Source organism: Balaenoptera borealis (assembly GCF_965194805.1).
Source record: "Balaenoptera borealis genome assembly, chromosome: 3".
Classification (NCBI taxonomy): Eukaryota; Metazoa; Chordata; class Mammalia; order Artiodactyla; family Balaenopteridae; genus Balaenoptera; species Balaenoptera borealis.
In genome coordinates this window covers 84,853,218-84,876,151 of record NC_138866.1, presented here as the reverse complement: position 1 = coordinate 84,876,151, position 22,934 = coordinate 84,853,218, and the positions used below count along the sequence as shown (strand labels likewise).

General features: G+C 45.0%; 1 protein-coding gene across 1 annotated transcript in view; it reads left to right on the top strand.

Moving 5' to 3' along the window:
- EHD4 (EH domain containing 4) overlaps positions 1-22,934 on the top strand; it is a 92,567-nt gene that overhangs the window by 23,048 nt on the left and 46,585 nt on the right. Inside the window, exons 2-3 of the mRNA XM_082388805.1 lie at positions 9,938-10,114; positions 20,284-20,381. Coding sequence (XP_082244931.1) covers positions 9,938-10,114; positions 20,284-20,381 — 275 coding nt within the window. The remainder of the gene's footprint in view (positions 1-9,937; positions 10,115-20,283; positions 20,382-22,934) is intronic.

Here is a 22,934-nt window from a genome sequence, read left to right as displayed (position 1 = left end):
GATATGAGTATTGCAACTCCTGTTTTTTTTCATTTCTCTTTGCATGAAATATCTTTTTCCATTCCCTCACTTTCAATCTGTGTGTGCCCTTTGCCCTAGGGTGGGTCTCTTATAGGCAGCATATTGTAGGCTCTTGTTTTTTTAATCCAGTCTGCCATTTTATGTCTTTTGATTGGAGTATTCAGTCCATTGACATTTAAGGTAATTATTGATACACACATACTTATTGCCGTTTTCCGGTTGATTGTTTCTTCTTCTTTTCTTTTTGTTTTTCTTTTTGTGGTTTGATTATTTCCTTTTATTTTATGGTTGTGTTCTCTTCTTTTTGGTTTTTGTGTATCTGTTGTGTGTTTTTGATTTGCAGTTGCCCTGTTTTTCAAGTATGTTAACCCCTTCCTATATCTGCTTGCTTTAGACTGATAGTCATATGGGCTCAAACACATTTAAAAAAAAAAAAAAAATCTGCATTTTCTTACTCTCCTTCCCCACATTTTATGATTTTGATGCCCTTTTTTACATCTTCATGTTTCTCCTTTTGATGTTCCTTGTGTTTATCATCGTTTTCACAAATAGGTTTTTTTTTTTCTTTTTGATCTGTATACTGGCTAATTTAAGTGATTTACTTTCCAGTTGTGATTTCCTCCTTCCTATATCTTCCTGCTCCTTTTCTGTTTAGAGAAGACCTTTCAATATTTCTTTTAGGATAGGCTTAGTATTGCTGTATTCTTTTAATTTTTGCTTGTCTGAAAAATTCTTTATTTCTCCTCCTATTTTAAATGATAATCTTGCTGGGTAGAGTATTCTAGGTCACATATTTTTCCCTTTCAAGACTTTGAATATATTTTGCCACTCCCTTCTGGCCTGCAGTGTTTCTGTAGAGAAATCAGCTGATAGCCATATGGGTGTTCCCTTGTAATTAACTCTTTGTTTTTCTCTTGCTGCCTTTAGAATCCTCTCTTTAATTTTTGCCATTTTTATTATAATATGTCTTAGTGTAGGTCTGTTTGGGTTCCTCTTGTTTGGGACCCTCTGTGCTTCCTGTATCTGGATATCTGTTTCCTTCTTTAGATTTGGGAAGTTTTCAGCCATAATTTCTTCAAATACATTTTCAATCCCCTTTTCTCTTTCTTCTCCTTCTGGAATCCCTATTATGCATAGACTGACCCACTTTATATTAGCCCATAGGTCTCTTGTATTGCTTTCATTTTTTTTTTAATTAGGCTTTTTGTCTGCTGTTTTGATTGGGTAGTTTCCATTATTCTATCTTCCAGATCACTTATCCTTTCTTCTGCATTATTCATTCTGCTATTCAGTGCCTTTAGCTCAGCTTTCATCTCAGCAAATTAATTTTCTAATTTTTCTTGGCTCCTCCTTTTAGTTTCTAGTTCCTTTTTACAGTAATCTGCATTTTTGTCGATAGCCTTTCTTAATTTCTTCAGTATTTTCATTGCTTCCTTTTTGAACTCAGTGTCTATTAGACTGAAGAGGTCTGTTTCATTGTTTGTTCCTTCAGGGGAATTCTCTTGGTCTTTTAACTGGGAGTGGTTCCTCTGCTTCTTCATTTTGCTTTTATTTCTCTTACTCTGTGAGTTTAGGAGAAACAATTATCTACTGTAGTCTTGGAGGGCTATTTATATGAGGGAGCATCCCTGAATAGCTTGTAGGGGTTTAATATATTTTTGTGCGAGGGCTGTTTTTGGTTTGGATGCTTGCTATCTCTTTCCTCAGCATGTGCTGGCCATTTCCCCTTGATAGCAGGTGTGCAGGTGTGGGGCCTGCCCACGGAAGCATGCTGCTTTTGATTCCTGTAAACTTCCTCTCCCTTTGTTCTCCTTTCCTTCCTTTCCCTTTCTTCCACCCTCCTTCCAGAGCAGCGTGGAAGGTGGAGAGGAGCAGCTCCAGATGATGACATAGGTTAGACAGCACTGTGCCTTCAGCATATCCCAGCCCGATGTAGTTTAAATTCCACTCATGGCTGGAAAAATAGAGATATGAAAGGCTTTACCCAGCAAATTCCAAATACTTGGTCCAACAGGCCATTCCAGTTTTTCTTGGTCCACTCCCTTAGTACGCAGAGCAGTTACAAGGATGATGTCATCTGAACAAACAGTCCTGGTGATAATATGTCAATGATTTAACTAAGGGAAAACAAAAATGAAAAGAAAAGTTAGATTTCACACTTGAGGAAGACGTAGAGTTTTAAAATGGAAGTGAAGCTTGGCCTGACTTAGTTTTTCAATAACTCAAAGAAGATTAAATATTTAAAGTAATCTTTTAATAACTTTTAATAGAATATAATATGTAAAAATACTAGATCACTATGCTGTATACCTGAAACTAATATAATGTTGTAAATCAACTATAATTCAATAAAAATAAATAAATAAGCTAAAAGTTTTTTAAAGTAGATGTTTGCTCAGAGATATTTATCTCAGCATTATTTATTTATTTGAAGTATAGTTGATGTACAATGTTGTGTTAGTTTCTAGTGTACAGCAGAGTGAGTCAGATATATATATATATATATATATATATATATATATATATATAAATTCTTTTCCAGATTCTTTTCCATTATGGGTTAATACAAGATATCAACTATAGTTCCCTGTGCTGTACTGTAGGTCCTTGTTTATCTATTTTATATATAGTAGTGTGTATCTGTTAATCCCAGGCTCCCAACTTACCCTCCCCCCTGCCCTTTCCCCTTTGGTAACCAGAAGTTTGTTTTCTATCAGCATTATTTTTCATAGCAAGAAACGGGAAGCTATTTCAATGCCCAACAGTAAGGACATGGCAAGCTAAATTGATGCATACTCACCTCAGAATAGTATGCAGCCATTAAAACTTGTGTTTTCAAATAATTTTTAATGGTGTGAGGAAAAACTAATGGTGAAAAGGCTAGATGCAAAATTGTTTAAATGCTTTGATCCCAATTGTATAAAGAAAAAATTATACCTGCAGAAAATGACTGGATGGAAGTATATCAAAATGTTCACATTAGTCATTGTCCTGTATTAATGTGGTCCTGTGCAAGCTGCTTAACTTGTCATAAGCGCAGTTTTCTCTTCTATAAGCTAGGGATAAAAATACCTGCTCCAGCAACAGGGAGGGTGAAAGGATAAAGCCTATATGTGAAATGCCTTATAAACTGTTGTTTGTAAGATTATTATCATTATTATTAGTATTTCATCATAATCTGTTGTTTGGTGGTGTCTACAAGCAGTGGTGGTAGTGGTGGTGGTACTCATTGCTAGGAAATAATTATATATTCTGGACCATTTTTATAAGACTTTTGTGATAATAAATGTTTGATTCTTCTGGCATTTCCATTTCTTGGTATTAAACATGAGGATAAACAAAAGAAACTGCTTTAAAAACATCATTTCCAGATTTAGGACAAATCAGAGTTGAAAGACTAACACTTTCTTTTCAGTCCCTTTCCTAGTGAAATGGTGGATCAGGTATTATCAATCAAAAATACATTATGTAAAACCATCCAACACATTATAAATTGAAATGTATTTAAACTCATAGCCCTGGATTTAAAAATCAGGAAATAAAACTGTTTCTCTTGCTGAGCTCAAAATTTGTACTTTAGATACTTTTTTCACATCTCTATGGTTTAAAACTTTAGTAATGCTCAAAGGAACAAAATGACCGTTGGAGTTAAATGCTCTTTTAAAAAATGTCCCAGACCACAGCAATGAATTAAACCTCTAAACTCTCTGCACAGATGCCAGTGTATGCACAAATATTTAAAAATCTCATTTAGCATTACACAAGCCATTTCTCTTTCTCATTTCTGGCTTGAGAATTTAAAAAATAATGCTCATAAAACACCCCAGATAGATGTGCCATATTGCTTTTTAGAGTGCTTACTTAATGATTGAATACCAACTAAAAAGTCTTAGATTTGTATATTTGTTATGATTCACAAAACCCATTCCTGTAAACACGCCTGTTGGAGGTTGATAGCCTCTTAAGCTCTGATTTAGGGCAGGTAGTGCTCTCACAGCGCTAATAGAAATCCTACGTTCTAATAAACAATTTAATCTATTTGAACCTTTGTTTTCTCATCTGTAAAATGGGGGATAAAAATAGTACCTACCCCATAAGGAACTTAGGATGAAATAAGTTTATTCATATAAAGACTTCAGTACATAACAAGTTCTCAAACGTTAGGTGTATTACTAAAATAATTAATGCCTTTTCCATTATTCCAAGCACAAGTGTGACAGACAAAACCCAGACAGAACGCATGGGTGGATACCCAAGGGAGACGAGGTTTGCAGCTGGAATTTTGGATGTCTATCATTGAGTAATGTGCCTTTTCTAGTTTGTTTGTTTGCTTGTTTTTTAGTTATTCTTAAGCTCGTCTTTGAGAGGATGGTGCTTGGGTATGTTGAGGGACTTTTCATTGTCTTGAAGATTTTTGTTCTCCCCCTGTCACAAATGACAATTTTTTTTTTTAGCATCTTTATTGGAGTATAATTGCTTTACAGTGGTGTGTTAGTTTCTGCTTTATAACAAGGTGAATCAGCTATACATATACATATATCCCCATATCTCCTCCCTCTTGCATCTCTCTCCCACCCTCCCTATCCCACCCCTCTAGGTGGTCACAAAGCACCGAGCTGATCTACCTATGCTATGCAGCTGCTTCCTACTAGCTATCTATTTTACATTTGGTAGTGTATATATGTCCATGCCACTCTCTCACTTCATCCCAGCTTACCCTTCCCCCTCTCCGTGTCCTCAAGTCCATTCTCTACATCTACATCTTTATTCCTGTCCTGCCCCTAGGTTCTTCAGAACCTTTTTTTTTTTTTTAGATTCCACATATATGTGTTAGCATATGGTATTTGTTTTTCTCTTTCTGACTTACTTCACTCTGTATGACAGACTCTAGGTCCATCCACCTCACTACAAATAACTCAATTTCATTTCTTTTTATGGCTGAGTAATATTCCATTGTATATATGTGCCACATCTTTTTTATCCATTCATCTGTCGTTGGGCACTTAGGTTGCTTCCACGTCCTGGCTATTGTAAAGAGCTGCAGTGAACATTGTGGTACATGACTCTTTTTGAATTATGGTTTTCTCTGGGTATATGTCCAGTAGTGGGATTGCTGGGTCGTATGGTAGTTCTATTTTTAGTTTTTTAAGGAACCTCCATACTGTTCTCCATAGTGGCTGTATCATTTTACATTCCCACCAACAGTGCAAGAGGGTTCCCTTTTCTCCACATCCTCTCCAGCATTTATTGTTTGTAGATTTTTTGATGATGGCCATTCTGACCGGTGTGAGGTGATACCCCATTGTGGTTTTGATTTGCATTTCTCTAATGATCAGTGATGTTGAGCATCCTTTCATGTGTTTGTGGGCAATCTGTGTATCTTCTTTGGAGAAATGTCTAGGTCTTCTGCCTATTTTTGGATTGGGTTGTTTGTTTTTTTGATCTTGAGCTGCTTGTATATTTTAGAGATTAATCCTTTGTCAGTTGCTTCATTTGCAAATATTTTCTCCCATTCTGAGGGTTATCTTTTTGTCTTGTTTATGGTTTCCTTTGCTGTGCAAAAGCTTTTAAGTTTCATTAGGTCCCATGACAAATGACAGTTTTTTCTATGAAGTCAAAAAGAAATTTTCTAACCTAAGCAATGGAAGAAGAAAGACGCTGTCTACATATAGCCTTGCATGAAAGCAGCTCCTTGACCTGGGCTGAGCACAGCAGCCAGGGTCCCAGGAGCCACTTGGATGCAACCGAACCATGGCCCTCAGCGGACAGGGACAAAGCAATGTCAGGTCCCACCACCCGCTCTGTCCAGCTGCTTGGAGTCCAAATGTCTGTCCCTTTTTTCATTGATGACTTGGCTGGAGACTCTTGGGAGCAGTCGCCACTGGAGTTAGCAGCCCTCTCTGAGAACACAGGAAAAGGAGAGTGAGGTGGAGCCGGGGACAAAACCCAGCCCAATGCACAGGATGCTCGTGCAGTGGGCTCGCCGACTCTGAACTGCAGGGGAGTCTTTTTTGCAGTCTTCCTATGGCCTCTTGTTCCTTTGAATTCTTGTTATTGCAGATAACACCACAAAGTCTCTGGAACTTGTAGCTTTGGGAAAGCCTCTGAGGTGTCCAAAAAAAAAAAAAAAAATAGTATCACAGTTGATCAGTCTCATGCATGTGGCTGGGTGGGTAGCCCGTTTTGGTGCATCACACCTCAGGATCCACTCAGACTCTTCCTTTCAACGTTGCTGGGTTTGAACCTTATCTCTTCATTCTCACTTTGTTCACATCAGATAGTTTGTGTCCTGGCTGTTCTTAGTTCCCTCACCGCATGTGACACATGCCTGCCTGCCCAGGGGTGTGACTGAAGTATATCTGAGTTTCACAATCCCCCAACGTAGCAATGCATTTGTTTTTCATTTTGGGGGTGTCTTTTTGGCTGCTCCACGCAGCTGGGATCTTAGTTCCCAGACCAGGGACTGAACCTGAGCCCTGGCAGTGAAAGCGCTGAGTCCTAACCACTGGACCGCCAGGCAAGTCCCTCAATCCCCCAGTGTAAAGACTCTCTGGGCAATCAGCTGAGAGTGTCATGTATTAACTCATGTATCTGACAGGTCCTATTTGGGGTCCCAGAAGCTGGGCGCTGTGTGGAACCCCACGGCTATGGGGCTGAGCCTGGTATAAAAGCAAAAGCCTCCGGCCAGGAGGGAGGAGCTCCAGGCTCCCAGTCCTGCATGGCCACTCATGAGTTTGACCAGCAACAAGCCCCTTTTTTGGCTATCTTGGCAAGCCAGCCATTGCTGTTAACATTGACTCTATGGGAAAGTGCCTGTCAGGTTTCAAACCAACACTTGGACCTAACCTTTTTGTGAGGCGTGCTCTGCAGGAAGCCTGGTGACATTGGCTGCTGACATTGGCACCTCTCCCCAGTCGTCCCCCTTCCTCCGTGTCTCCCACAGGCCTCCTGGCACTGCCTCATCCAGGCAACGGGGTATGGAAATCTAACTGCACGTGGGATGGGTGTGATCTGGACTTGACTTCTAGCTTTGCTGTTGAATGGTTTCAGACTTAAGATCTCAGAGTGGCTGTAAAACTTAAATTCCTAAATTCATACGTGTATGTGAAATCCACACGTTCTGCATACGCTCTATAAGTGCTGGAGTTTCACAAAATGTGTGATGCTCTCACTGTAGCTTTTATCAGTATTTCTAAGATTTGTGTGGAATTTCATAAGAGATTATAAACATGGACCTTTCTGCTCCTAAGAATATTTACTAGTCTACTAGGTGCCTGAAAAAGTTTTGAGATTTTTTAAAAATTAAGTTTGAATATGTTTTGAAAAATAGCATCTTCTCTCCCCAGCTTTTCTCCAGGGAGAATGGGGAGAGCTGGCCCCTTGTTGTTAGGGCAGCCCAGGGACCATGCAGGAGGACGGTTTGGAGAGCTCTTTTCCCTCACTTTGGAGGAAATAATTGGGCCATAGTGCCTTATGGAGGCACCCTGAAACTCCCCTTGTGCTCCTCATCTCTGAACAAACTACCAACTGAAGCCCAGGTTTAAACATATCTGGAGACAGCACAAGACCTAGAGTCTGACTGCCTGCATTCCATCTCCACTGAAACACTTACTGTGTGACCTTGGGCACGTTGCTTAGCCTTTCTGGTGCCTCAGTTTTCCCACCTGTAAAATGGGGATAATGTTAGTATACACCAGGTAGATAGTGTATACTACCCCAGAGTACTGTACTACACCAGGTAAATAGTGAGAACAGTTGACCCTTGAACAACACAGGTTAGGAGTGCCAACCCTCTGAGGAGTCAAAAATCCACATATAGCTTATGGTTAGCCCTCCATACCCACGTTTCCTCTGTTTCCTCAGTACTTCCACATCCACAGATTCAACCACCTGTGGACCATGTAGTACTGTAGTGTTTACTACCAAAAAAAAATCCACATGTAAGTGGACCTGTGCAGTTCAAACCCATGTTGTTCAAGGGTCGACTGTACTTGGTGAATGCTGGGTGCTGTTATCTGATTTTTTTCACATTTACTCTAAATGTAAGGGACATATTTAAATGCTGTGTCTATTCCGGTGCTCTACAAGTTCATAGAAATGTAGAAACTTTAGATTTAAAAAAAAAAAAAAATCAAACATTTAGAGTACAGCCTGCTAAGAGTGCTAAACAATTTCAGTTTTATTTACAGAGAAAAAAATGAGTCTAAAGGGTGGCTTAACTTCTTATTCTTAGAAAAATGGCAAAATGGTGTTGGATGGTTGGTAGTTCGTTCTTTCCCTCTAACCCTGGAAATAAAATCATAGGTTCTGGGCTTCAATTTGATCAGTCAAGACATTTTAGAAACAAAAGAAATGGTTTAGGACCAAACAGACTGTAAGCTGCAGGAATGGGGAGTTGCAGAAAGTTGTGCATGTTTCTGCCCTGAGCCTCCTCCCAGGACAAAGGATCATCTCCCTGGCAGGGCTGGGACAAGGCTCTGTCACCTCAAACAAGCATTCTCTTCCACCGCCCCCCTCCCCCAGTTGCCGTTCACTGTCCCTGCCAAGTGTTCTCTGAAGGTGCTGCGTTTCCACCTGTTGCTTGGTAATTAGTGAAAAGTATTCCAAAATACTCCCTCCTTATGTTCCCCTTGGTTGCAAAGGAAGGAGGGAGTTGTCTTTGCATCCCCCATCCCATTCCATCCATATAGGCCTACATATACCTAAGTGTGTCCCTACATCCTGGAAAGGAAATCTTGGTGGGGAGGAAGGGAGGGGCTCTGAGTGGCTTCAGCTGAATGATGTGCTGGTGGAGGTAAGGGGGAGCTAATGTTAGGACACAGCCATTTCCCACAGAGAGCAGACTTTCCCCATAGCTCTACCTCTGGCTCCCTTGCCCCATGCCAGCCATGCCACTGAGCCAGTCCTATGCCCTGTAGCACATCAGTTGGTCTCCTCAGCCCCCTGGATGAACATCCTCAATGACATCTGCTAGGGCCACTGTATGCAGGTTAAACTACATGAGGGCACCTGGGCAACGGGGCACGTGGGGGTAAAACCCAGCGAGAGTCCTGCTCACTAAGCTGTGAGCCCTGGCACAGGGCTGGGTCTGCCTAGAGGAAGGGACATCTTTTTCCAATTTGCACAGAAAGCTAGGGATGGCCCTGGTGATATCTAATCCGAGCCCTCCCCTTAGCAGTCTTCGTTGCTGCTCAATTCTTTGGCAATCATCTTCCATGGCCACGACTTCCAGGATCCCAAGGGAGCTGTAAAATGCTCAAGGGAGGCTTTTGGGGCCACATTGACTGCCAGTGATCAGGAAGGAGATGGTTCATCATTTCATTCACTACACTGGGTGCCCTCTGTGGGCAGGCATGGTGCTGGGTCCTGGGAATATACATCTGGCCATAGATATGGGCCTGCCTTCAAGGCCCACAAACAGAGAAGTGCAGCACCCACGGTGAGCACCACGATGGCTGCAGGCACAGGGTGCCTGGGGCCCACAGAGCAGGTGTCCCCAACATGCTGGAGGGACGGGGACACTTCCCTAAAGGAGGTGGGCCTGAGCAGGGTCTTCCAGGATGCATAGGAGCTGGCTGAGTACTCTTCTCTGGGGTAGTGTCTATTGTGCCAATGGAACCGTGACCGGGAATGGCTGTGCTGAGCTAAGGTCCACTTTGAGAAGGCCCAGCAGGTCTGCAAGATGTCTGCCTCTCTCACTAGGCTCCTTACACTGGGGGAAAAAATAGGTCTATAGATTCTAAGCTTTGAAAATTCGTTATTAGCAAAAGAGTACAATGCCAATCATTCTCTTTTTCTTGGGGGTTATATTCTAGGTTTTCAAATGATTATGTTACAAATTGGTAGCCCCAGGAAGCTTTCTGGCCTCTTGCTTTGTGACCACATGCTAAGTTTCTTTTCTTTTCCCCTCTCCCAGATACTTACTGGAGCAAGATTTCCCAGGCATGAGGATTGGTCCAGAACCCACCACCGACTCCTTCATCGCCGTGATGTATGGGGAGACCGAGGGCAGCACCCCAGGGAACGCTTTAGTCGTGGACCCCAAAAAGCCATTTCGAAAGCTTAGTCGCTTTGGAAATGCTTTCCTCAATCGGTAAGGACCAGCAAACTGCAATCTTTGGTCAGGTTGTTTAAACCTGTTCTTGGAATTCTTGCCCATTACATGTAAAGGTCCAAAACCAGAAGAGCAGAGCATGTGTGTTCTGAAAGAGAGAAGTTATGAGAAAAGTTGCTATCATATTCAAATACTAGAAAATTCTCTTAGGAAGTGATCATTTATACTTACTCTGGGTGACTTCAGAGGGCAAAGCTAAGGCCCTGGTTTGGACATTATAAGGCCACACAGTATACGGAACAAATTTCTAATAATTTGAGTCTCACAGAAATAGATCAAGTTGCCTTGCGAGGTAGTGAGCTCCCTGTGGCTGGCAATGTTACATGGTAGCTGGATGACCGCATCTCAGGCATCGTGTGCTGGGGCCTCCTGCACAGAGAGCTGAGCCCAAAGGACCACTGAAGTTCTCCTGACACCCAGACTTAGTCTTGGTTTTTCCAGGACTTGTCACCCCACCTCCCTGGCTGTCCCTTTTGCTTCTCAGTCCCATGCTTTGAGCTGCTTCCTCATTCATTAGAGCAAGGCAGTGGAGATAGAGTCAGAATACACAAAACGTTAATTTTGTTGCATAGTCATTATTTCACAGATGTGAAGTTGTAGGATAGCTGAGGTTCTGTCTTGATTGGAGATGTGTTTTATTTGTACTACCTTTCACCAGAGTTCCCAATGACACAGTGGGGTACAGGACAGAGGACAAGCTAGCAGGTTGTCCTGGATGCAGCTCTGCACTTTCAGGCATCACCTGCTCTTACCTTCCCTTCCCTCTTCTTCTTTGACACTCCTAGCCTATTTTTTTTAAATTAACTAATTAATTTATTTGTTTATTTTTGGCTGCATTGGGTCTTCATTGCTGCGCGCGGGCTTTCTCTAGTTGTGGCGAGTGGGGGCTACTCTTCGTTGCGGTGTGCGGGCTTCTCATTGTGGTGGCTTCTCTTGTTGCGGAGCATGGGCTCTACGCGCGTGTGCTTCAGTAGTTGTGGCACGCGGCCTCAGTAGTTGTGGCTCACAGGCTCTAGAGCACAGGCTCAGTAGTTGTGGTGCACAGGCTTAGTTGCTCCGCGGCATGAGGGATCTTCCCGGACCAGGGCTCAAACCTGTGTCCCCTGCATGGGCCGGTGGATTCTTAACCACTGCACCACCAGGGAAGCCCCTAGCCTATTTTTAAAAACGCTTTTCCCTTTCTTCTTTCTTGTGTTCCCCTCACCCCTCCCTTCCCCTCTTGCAGGAGTCTACCGCTTTAGACTGGTTGGTTGTGGGGAGTGGGCTATGGGAGTGCAGAGCCAGGGAGGGGTCCTCCAAACCCCTTTAAGGAGGCATGGAACTAGAGCTGACAGATAAGAGACTTGAACTGCACTTCTACTTTTTAGATTAAAAAAAAAAAAAAAAAGGAACAGATCCTCCCCGCTGACTGCTGTCCTCCCAGAGGCTGAGGTGCCTGATCGCACAACTCCAGGGTGCGCCATTCACAAGGACTGTGGAATGAATGACGTGCCCGGGTGCTGTGCAGTGGCTCTGATAAGAGTGGCCCAGGCGACCTCCACAGGTGCCTCTCTAGGAATCTGTACTCTCCTCTAAGAGCTTGTTTATGCTCCCAGAGCAAATCAAAGAAGGCATCCAAGGGGCACCAAGGGAACTTGGCCACGGGATAAATAGAAATGTACAGATGATGTAGATGGAGTCGCAGAGAAATTCCATCTTGTTGCTGACGGTGATTGGCAGAATACTGTCCAGATGAGTTTTTTCCACCTGCAGAGTCTCTCCTCTAGCAGAAGTATCCTCCTCAACTCCAGGGCAGCCTTGGTTGGCACCAGCGTGCCTCCTTGTAGGAGAAGTAAGGGTTGAGCCCAGGAGGGAGAACACCAGAGGGTCTCTCGGGACAAGTGGACCACAGCTGAGGGGAAGTGGGACAAGAAGCTCCCCCAGCAGGGCCTCCCAGGAGCCGTGGTCCTGGGGCAGGCAACAGCCGGGCTTCCTGTCCCAAGACTGGCCCTGGAAGGTTCCGGAGGCCCTGGAAAGTGCAGGGCACAGGATCCTCCTCCATGAAAGGCTGCCTGGAGTCCCTCGATTTCATTACCACTGTCCTTAGTCTTATTTTCTTTTTGCCTGACAAAGGCTTAAAAAAGAAATAAGCTGCCACCTTTTTCGAATTCCCATGTTATAAAGTCTGTATTCACAAGGGAAAAACTAGAGAGAGTGGCTATCGGCTTCATTTATTTTGGCAGATGATTTACTTCCCTAACAAATTTATTTTTTCTCAAATCCCAAGCATACAGCAGATGAGAGTGGAGAAGGAGCATTCAGGAAAGACTTTGTTTTTTGTTTTTTGGGGTTTTTTTGATGTGGACCATTTTTAAAATCTTTATTGAATTTGTTACAATACTGCTTCTGTTTTATGTTTTGGTTTTTTGATCACAAGGCTTGTGGGATCTTAGCTCCCGGACCAGGGATTGAACCCGCGCCCCCTGCATTAGAAGGGAAAGTCTTAACCACTGGACTGCCAGGGAAGTCCCTCAGGAAAGATTTTGAATGGCAAGGTTCTTTATCTCAGAATTTAAAACTTGCTGAAAATAACCCATGCTTTATATAATCGTGTTAATTGAATTCAGAATACATAGAAAAGTAATAGCAAATATTTAAATGGCATTTACTATGTGTCTAAACTTTACTTGTAAATTAGCTCTAAATTCTCACAAAAACCCTGTGACATAGGTGCTAATATTATCCCCAACGTAGAGAGGAGGAATTGATGCAGAGGGAGGTTCATTTAACTTCCACAGGGCCACTCGGCTGATAAATGGCAGTGCTGGGATTGGAACCCAGGCCATCTGGCTAGAGTCTTGCTAGTGAGTGCTGTACTGAGCTGCCCAATGGGAGGACGTTTGGACTGAGAATCACTGCCTACTGCCCTCTATCTAACATTTAAGGCTGTCCTCAATCTAGCCCGCCAACAATGATGATGAAGATGATAATGATTATATCCTAAATTATAGATTAATAATTTCACATACACCCTCTTTTCAGGGCTAATAAGACAGATGATACTAGGGCCATTTTACAGATGAGAAAACTGAGAGCAAAGAAGTAAAATGACTTGCCCAAGAAGATGCAGAGACAGGGCTAGAATTCAGGCTCCCTCTTCCCTTTTACCTATTGCCCTGAACCTCACGAAGCACCAGCAAAGAAGAGTTCCTATCCTTCTAGCCACCTGGTGGCCATGTATACCTGAAGCTCACATGTTAGGGATGTACCACCTGGAAATCGATAGCGTACTTAAGAGTAAACAGCCTGCTTAAGTTGTATCTACACGGCAGTGCTGCCGTTTCACCCAGCACTAACACAAGGAAGAGGGTCAGTTAGCATGGGGTGCTCAAATGTGTGTATGTAATTATAGCATCCCTGTGGGAACAGCAGCAGGCTTAGCTCTAAAGGCAGGCAAACTTCTTTCTACATAGCATACTTTCTGGGAATTAGGTCAAAATACAGTACTTAGTAGGGAGGAGAACTGGTTGTCCGCTGTGGAGAACTTCCACCCCCCACCCTACTGAGCAACCTGTCCCCCCCTACCCGTACGGGATAGGTCTCATTATTCTGCCCTTCCCGTTACAGGGTGTGGGCTTGGGCATCTGCCCCCTGGGGCGTCTTTAAAAGAGTTTAGTACTTCGCAAGATGGTACCAGCCTCAAAGCATTAAACAAACCAGTGGAGCTTAAGCCTCAATCTCTAAGGCTGGTTTCTAAGAAGGTAACCGGGAGGTTTACAGTGCACTTCTGAGGAACGAAGACAAATTCCCAAAAAGACAGCTTTGAATGATAGAAACTCCACACCTGAACAATCGAAAAAGAAAAGGAGTTGAGTCTGGAACAAAGAGTTCTATGGAAAATACCTTAATGCGACATTCTGAGACTCCACCGTGCTGCTCTACTTTCTAGAGGAATCCCACAGGCAAGCCTGTCTCGGAGTTGCTCCATGGGAATGTGGTTATTGAGGTTCCAAAGTCTGTTGTCAGGAGGCAGTTCCACCTCACAGAGGGGAGGGGCAACCCAGCAGCACACTGAGGGCACACACTGAGGGCACACACTGAGGGCACACACTGAGGGCACAAGCCCTGGGGGACACCAGCGTGTTTTGGTCAGTTCAAGAAATGTCAGGAGTTGGCCTCGCACACTTCCCCCTGCAGCCTGCATTTGGATCGGATGTTAAATTTTTCCCTCAATCTACTTTTCTGAAAATGGTAATCTTTTTTTTTTAATCCAGATAGCTACAGACATCATTTTCAGTTTAGGATCTACAATTTAGGATTAAGTAGTAGACTTCCACAGAAGAAATTATTAATCTCATTTACTTCTCTGTTTCTCTTTGAAAAATAACTTTAATTGCTGGCCCTAGGGCTTGACATTTTGAAACTTCCTTTTGAGCTGAAGGAATCTAAACAGTACTTCCAATGCTCCTGTCATTTTAGCCAGGCCTGATGGTGGTGATGGTGTGATAAAAACAAACCAATGAAAACAACAACACAAAAAAACTCCACTGTCTTAAATTTGCATAATGATTTAGCAATAATAGAATATATATATGTATTTTTGGACTTATACTCTATTCGTTACCTCTGTGTTTGTAACTGAATGAGACTTCATTCAATAGACTTTTTTTAGACTGTGAATATTACATAGTCACTTAGTACCATTGGGATTTTTTAAAGAACTGATTTTTTTTTTAATTATTTTTATTTATTTATTTATTTATGGCTGTGTTGGGTCTTCGTTTCTGTGCGAGGGCTTTCTCTAGTTGCAGCAAGTGGGGGCCACTCTTCATCGCGGTGCGTGGGCCTCTCACTATCGCGGCCTCTCTTGTTGCAGAGCACAGGCTCCAGACGCACAGGCTCAGTAATTGTGGCTCACAGGCCCAGTTGCTCCGCGGCATGTGGGATCCTCCCAGACCAGGGCTCAAACCCATGTCCCCTGCACTGGCAGGCAGATTCTCAACCACTGCGCCACCAGGGAAGCCCCTAAAGAACTGATTTAATGCAAGTAAACAGCATCGGTCCACACACATGCTGGCTCCACCAGATAATTTAGCCGCAGAAATTAAGGAAAAATAGGCTCTTGCCAAGAATCACTCTTGATTCACTAGCAAAACTAATTTTTTTTTTTTTAAACATGAGAGATTAACTGGTTAGGGGTGGAGGGTGGTTTGTTTTGGGTTTTGTGGTGTGCTTACCCATAATAAACTCCCTGAAGCCCTTCCCGTTAATCTTTAACCTCAGGATTTGTGGTGGCTCCTGGATCATCAAGCCATTGTTCTTTGTTGGCAGCTGCCTGCACAGCCCTGGTCCTGTCATCCCAGAAAACCAGCTTTTTTCCCTGTGGTGGCTGGGAGAGGGAGGTTTGATTTAGAAAAGTCTATGTTTAGGTCGAACTGCATGGAATTGCCAATATTCAACCATCTTTTTGCTTGTAAAAGTGGTAGTTCCAATTAAGACTCAGTCTAAGGGATAACCATGGACTTTTCATAGTCTGGATGTGAAATTAAATTCCTGTTGGGCAGTAGAAGTTTAGATCAGGTCTTTGTGGTAGGACCATGTAATAACAATTGGTTATTACAGGTTAGTTGTCAAAGTCTTTTTGCATATTGGGTGCTATTCACTCTGCCAATTTAGGAAGTCGTGTAATCTCTCTGATCTTACTCTTATCAGTAAAGTGAACTGGGGCAAAAACAGCTCCATACTCTCTTCCATTGTAAGCTTAGGTTTATTTGAACCTAAAGACAACCTGGGAGTCCTCAGGCTGGTAGAATTGCTCAGAGACCTGACCAAGGCCAAGAGGTGAGTGAGAAGGAAGACGGCCAGAACCAGATCTGCTTCCCTGTCACTGCTCCGCCCTCCACCAATGGATTGAGAGCAGGTCACACAAAGGGGCCTCTTTGGTGGGGAATTCCAGGGCTATGGCATGTCACTCCTTTATTTTAGGATGTTGCCTTCTGTTGATAAAGATAAACAGCCGTGATTCAAATGCATGAAATGGCAGTAGCAGCCTAACAGTTAAGAGCCGGACTGGGGTCAGAACTGCCAGGTTTGCATCCAGCTCCATCACCTCCTAGCTATGTGACTTGGCAAGTTATGGCATGTGACCCTTCTGTGCCCTTGTTGGGGAGGAAGAGATTTTCCTCTACCCTTCTAGGTTCTTCTGGCTGGTCCGAGAGTTAAGTTGACATGAGCCAGATTACCAGGAGAAAATCAAACAAAAATTTAATTACGTGTATACATGGGAGAGATCCAGGAAAACCGAGTAACTAACTCCCCCAGGCGGCTGAAGCCCTCACCTTAAATACCATCTTCAGTTAAAGACAAAAGAGGATGTTGGAGGTAGTGCTTTGGAACCTGTAAGGGGAAGAAGGCAATTGACACAGAGCTGGAAAGTAATGTTCGGTAAACAAACGTTCGCTGGGCCATGCAGAGACAATGGGACACAGAGAGGAGTTTTAACAAACGGACTTTGCGAGGTTCCCCCCATATACGCAGCTAGTTCATACTGTGTTTATCTCTGGTGACAGCTCCCTTCCTGGAACAGGTCCTCTGTCTACATTCCTTAGGCAGTGAGAGGGGAGGTCAAAGATTCTTCCTGAGTCTTTCTGGGCCTTAAAAATAATCAGCCTAAATTAATCCTCATGCCAATGAGACACATTTTCGGGGTGGCCAGATTTGCTCCCCTCCACCCCAGTCTCATCCTTTGTAGAATGGAGGCGCACAGCCCCACTGCTGAAGGTTGTGGCCATGATTGAGTGCGTTAATGGAAAGTGCTTAAGACAGTGCCTGGCACACAGTAAGTGGTCAGTGGATGCTTGTGCCGTTTGATTATTGCTGCAACTACTGGGTATCACTGCACTGGAGATCACATCACTATTAAGCTACTGCCTGGCTCTTTTAAAATATTGATCATTGAATCGGAATGTTAGTGTTTGGAGGTGATTTTAGGAACTGAAATCCCCTTACCTCCTTGTCTTACTGTGCCGCAGGACTTCTAGCCACCGGCCTGAGACCTTATAGCCCAGACCATTCCTTTACTCACCCCCTCTCTGCTACCCCTAAGCCTTCCTTGGTTGTGGGGTGACAGGGAATTCGGGTCCAATGTAGGGTTCGATCCCCTCCTCCTCTCCTTTTATCAAAAATAAAATATATCAAGCCAGCCCTGGGTGAGGGACATATTTCATAAAGCTTACGTGAGGCTCCTGGGCTTAACTGGCACATGTGCGTATTTCGCGTGAAATGTAGAAGGCAACGCATGGGTACACTTTGTGCTTGTTAGTCCCTCTGAAAGAAGTAGGAAATCCATCTTGGGACAGCAAATCTGTGCTTGGAAACATTGCAGCAGTCATATCAGTGGGAAAGGCCTGACCCAAGGGTGACTGTGTTATATCCGATAAATAACCCACTTTTCACCTTCCTTTCATGGAACATCAAAGGAAGACAAGATTGCTCTAACAGCATTGCATTAGGGTTTTTTCTGATTATAGTACAACCATTTAAGAAAACATATGTGTGGTTCTAACCCCTAGAGTGTGGGCCATGCCCCCACACAGGGGTCTGAAAGCTGACTGTGCCCTGTGCTCCTTTGCCCACCTCCCCACCTCCCCCACACACATGCTGGGCAGGCTGTGCAAAGTCCAGCTCTGCACACACAACCCCTGTCACCCTCTCTCGGGGTGCCCCTGAAGAGCTCCCCTCCCCTCCCCTCCTCCCCTCCTCCCCTCCCCCTCCCCCTCCCCGCCCCTCCCCGCCCCTCCTCCCCCTCCCCTCCCCTCCCCCTCCTCCCCCACTCCTCCCCCCTCCCCCATCCTCCTTCCCCTCCCTCTTCTTTTCTCCCCCCTCCCCCTTCCCCTCCCCCCTTTTGTCTGCAGTCATCCCTCCTGGCCTTGGGCCTGCTTCCTGTATGTTGCGTGGCGATGTCACCACATCAGACCATCTTGTTTTGTGGCTCACACATTTTGTCTCTGCTGTCACGTCAGGAGGCATGGGAGTTGTTGAAACCTTGTCTCTTTGTACGGAGGGAGTGGATGGTTTCTAAATTTTGAATCCCTCTGTTAACTTCACATTAGAATCCAGGGGTTCTGTGTTTTGGAAAAATTGGTATCAAGTGTGAGCTTGTGGTTCTGGAAAAAGGTCTGCCTCTCACAGGAATACTTTATGTGAAAAAGTTTCACATATGTGCAGTTTTCTTATCATTGCCAGATGTCTTGAGCCGTCTGATAAAAAGGATGGGACTATGATAAGAGACCGAATTACCACAGGAAATGCAGTCCACCACAGATGTGCTCAGAACTCTGTTCCTACCCCAGTTCTAGAGACTTGAATATGGCATTTTTGCTCTGTGAACTTACAGAGAATGTGTAGTGACCCCGGTGCACTTTATTCTCACAGATCTGCTGTCTGAGTGTTGGGCAGTGAGGTTTATAGAGGTGGAGGGGCAGGAGAAAATCAGAAATGAGGGGCTTCTCATAAATTAACTTGACCCCTTATTTTTAATGTTATGAGGTTTTTAAGTTTACAAGTTGAGTTCTACTCACCTGACATCAGAAATTTCAGGCTGCAGTCCCCAGCCAGCCACGCATTAGCGGCATGGCCTCGCATGTCGTAACTGCTCTGTGCTTCAACTTTTCCAGCTGCAAAATGATCATAGTTATCATTCCTACATCTTCCTGGGCTGACTTGAAAATGTGGGAAACAATGTCTGAGAAACTTGTCCCAAGCACCTTCAGTGAAAGTTCATTTGCAATGTCAGTAATTGCACGTCTCTCTCAGGGCTGCCCACGCATGCCCACGCCTGCCCACGCCTGCCCGGGGGCTGTGCTGTCCACGTGTGCGCTGTGAGGGCCGGGCAGGCCTCCCTCTCCTGCATTCCCAGCATATTTACTTTCTGAGTAATCCCACCTTCTCCACTGAATGGAAGAACTGAGCTTTCCCCAAGGATTTTCAAGCCTTCTGCTCACACAGATACCAAAGCTAGCCATTTACAATATAGGAGAAGGAGAGACACTCTAGTTTCTGCCTTAAAACATACACAGTGCCTAACGGAGATCCCCCCAAGTTGCCTGGGGTGGAAGTAACAAAGCATTTCCCTCTGGTCCTCTAGAGTTACACCGTGTTAAAGCTAAAAGAACCTCGCCAGCCCCTGGTCCAAGTGTCTCCATTGACACATGAGAAAACTGAGGCCCAGAACAGGGAAGCCCTTGCCCAGGGTCCCAGGCAAGTTATTGGCAAAGGATGAGCTGAACCTGAACCCAGGTCTGCTGACACACAGCCCGCAATTTTCCTGCCACTTCACTCTGCTTCCAAGGCCAACACCAGGGCAGCCGACTGGAACCACAGTGCAGAGGGATGGGGATGAGAAGGAGGAGGTGGTATCGGGAAGGTGATGGACAAGGAAGGAGGCTGGGAGATGCTTGGCCAGGGCCCTGCCCACGCCTGCCCCTTCGTCCACTCTTAGGGCACCGAAGCACCTGGAGGATTTGGGGTGTTGCCCACAGGTGCTTGCCCCACCCTGAGCCTGGAGCCGTAGCATGTCCCTGGGGCATCAGGCAGTGAAAACAGGCCCTAGCACCTCTGCTGTCACATTTGGGAGTGAGCAGGGGCTGGACAGAGCTTGGGATACTCCAGCCTAGTGGGGCAGTGACCCTGAAGGAAGCATGGGATTCCCGGGGAGGAAAAGCCTGGGACGTTTGTCTAAGGAGCAGGATAGAGGAGGGGTGGGTGGGGCTGGTGGCCTTTGGAGTCACACCGACCTGGGTTTAAAGCTTAGCTCTGAGTGACCCTGAGCAAGTTACATAACCTCCCGGAGGTAAATGGTAATGTCTTCCTCATGAGATTAATATGAGGAACAAATGAGATGATGTTTGTAAAATACCTGTGTTCAATAAACATTAGCTAAAATAAAATTAACAGTAAGGGATCTGGTGGTAGGGAGCAGCCGGTGCCAGGCCACCCTCCGATAGCTGCCCTGTGGACCAGCATCTAGTCTCCAGTGGAGGGGCCATCAATCTCCTCCAAGCCCCCGCTTTTCAGAAGATGTCAGTAGCCAGGAGAGGCCAAGGAGCTCCGAGGACAGAGCACTCTGCAACGTGCAGGTTCTGATCCCACCTTTGATCCCTTTCTTCCAGATTCATGTGCTCCCAGCTGCCCAATCAGGTCCTGAAGAGCATCAGCATCATCGACAGCCCCGGCATCCTGTCTGGGGAGAAGCAGCGCATCAGCCGAGGTCAGTGCCCACCCTGCCCTTCCGTGCCCCCCACTCCCCACCTGGGGCTGGCTGAGTCTTTCTCTGATGTTGGCAGAGGATTTCTGCCCCTGTTGTATTCTATCCATCCTCCAGGGCACCCCCAGCATCCCTGGGCAGCCCCAGGGTCCAGAGCTGAAGAGGTCCCAGGAAATAACCAGTAAGTCATATGGTCAAAGGTTCTGCTCTTTCAACTGTGGAACTTTCTGGAGCCTTAGCCATAACCTCTTAATTCCTTTAAACACTGTCATGTAATACTAGTACCCACCTCACATAAATCTTCAGACTTTAAGAGGGGACCACTTGCTGACCACTCACTTGGACACATGACAAAAAATAAAGAAGGCCAGCTAGTGACAGCAAGGGAGAGAGCCCTCCCAGCTGCTCTTCCTCCCTCCACCATTGCCGTGTATTCCACCCCAGTCACCTCTGCAGAAGCCTTCTATTTTTTTTTTAAATTAATTAATTAATTTATTTTTTGGCTGTGTTGGGTCTTCGTTTCTGTACGAGGGCTTTCTCTAGTTGCGGCGAGCGGGGGCCACTCTTCATCGCGGTGCGCGGGCCTCTCACTGTCACGGCCTCTCTTGTTGCAGAGCACACGCTCCAGACGCGCAGGCTCAGTAGTAGTGGCTCACGGGCCTAGTTGCTCCGCGGCATGTGGGATCTTCCCAGACCAGGGCTCGAACCCTTGTCCCCTGCATTGGCAGGCAGATTCTCAACCACTGTGCCACCAGGGAAGCCCAGCAGCCTTCTATTGAGTGAGGCTTTATTGCTATCTGCTTGGTGCCAGACGCTGTACTGCACACGGGATGCAGAAAGAACAGGTGCAGTTTCTGCCCTGGAGGAGCTTGTGTTCTAACAAGGAAGATGGACATTAGTTTCGTTATCACAGAAATAAATAGAGAACAAGAGCTGGGATACTCACTCTTCAATGGGGACTGTCTATCAGAGTGTAAGGAGGATATCTGGCCTTGGCGTGTTGGGAAGGGCTCTCCAGAGGAAGAGACATTGGAGCCGGAATCTGGAGGATGAATAGGAATTACCTAAGGGAAACTCTGGGGTGGGAAAGGAGAGACAATAAGGCGCTCAGAGGAGATTTGTGGAGAACGGAAAACGCTTGTGAAGAACAGTGACGTCTGGGCTTCTTCAGCCTTCACAACACAAGGCTGAGGCAGTACTGTTTCCAGACCCGTGCACTGTGGTTAAACAGATGGGCCTGCAGTCTCCCCTCACCCTCCCGGTAAAGGGGCTATCGGAAGCAGACCAGAGGACTGTTTACTTACAGAGAGGAAATTCCTGACAGGGAGGGCACTAGGATGGATTCCTGTGGTCCCAGAGGCAGGTCAAGTTCCCTCGCCCTGGCCCTTGAAACAGAGGACAGTTCCTGGAGGCTTTGCTGGGAGGGAGAGGCTGGAGTGGATGCGTTGCTGCTGTTACTTCTCACTGGTAACTCTTTACAGCCCGTGAACAGGAGCAGTGGGGTTATGGCCAGCCAGTGAACTGCCCCACTCCCGAAGCTGAAGAACGTTACACAGGCCCTGGGACTCACCTGGGAGCTAGAAAGCAAGGGTCCCGTGACAGGGTTAAAGAAAGGGCTCCCCATGTCTATAAGCCCTCTCTTCTCATGCCGTTTGAGAAATGCTGATTTTGCAGCCTCCGACTGCCTTGCTGTGCCTTCACCTATTCTTTCAGGGACTTAGTGGGCCTCCCTGAGGCCTCCAAGAACATTGCACTTGTAGAAAAAGCTGCAAATAACAGTTGTTAATGGTTTTCTCCAGCTCCTTAGTGACTTTTTCTTCTGCATATACAAACATACCTTTTTTAACAGAAATGTGATTGCCATGCACATTTGCTACAACTTGATTTTTTGCCATAACAGCTATCGCGGATCATTCTATGCCAGTATATTTAAATTACTTTATTCCTTTTGACAGCTGCTTAGGTTCTATCAAAGGGACATAACGTCATTTATTTAACTGATTTGTGGATGTCGTGTGGTTAATAATTTTTCCCTCTTGCAGACAGCACTCCAGAGAGACATCTTTTTTGTATCTTTACACCTCGGTGCCAATAGATTTTTTTTAAAAACCAATTTAGGACCATTAATTTGGCCCCATTAAACATTGCTCTGCAAATACAATGTCTTGTTTTAAAAGGAAAGTAAAGCAAACCCACGTCCCACAGCTTTTTCAAGCTGCCTATGTTTCCACTGCTTCTGCGTGTCTGACGGAAGTATGCCGGAGATATATGTGGTCCTGGAAATTTTCTTTTTGCCTCTACATTTTAGGACCTCTGGATTTTAGCTTCAGCCTTATCCATTCCTTTTCATTGGCAGGACTTTGACCAATGCTAATGATCCATGTTCTTCAGGGTTTCTCCTGGGCTTAGTGATTCTAAGTGTCTTTCAACCTATAGCTCCTAAAGAGTAGTTAGTGTGGTGTAATGCTTTCAGGATGCTTTGAAGACAGTTCTTTTTAACACTTTATAATAACTGACTCATATCCTGACTTACTGTGGCTTGTCCTTCTTCACATC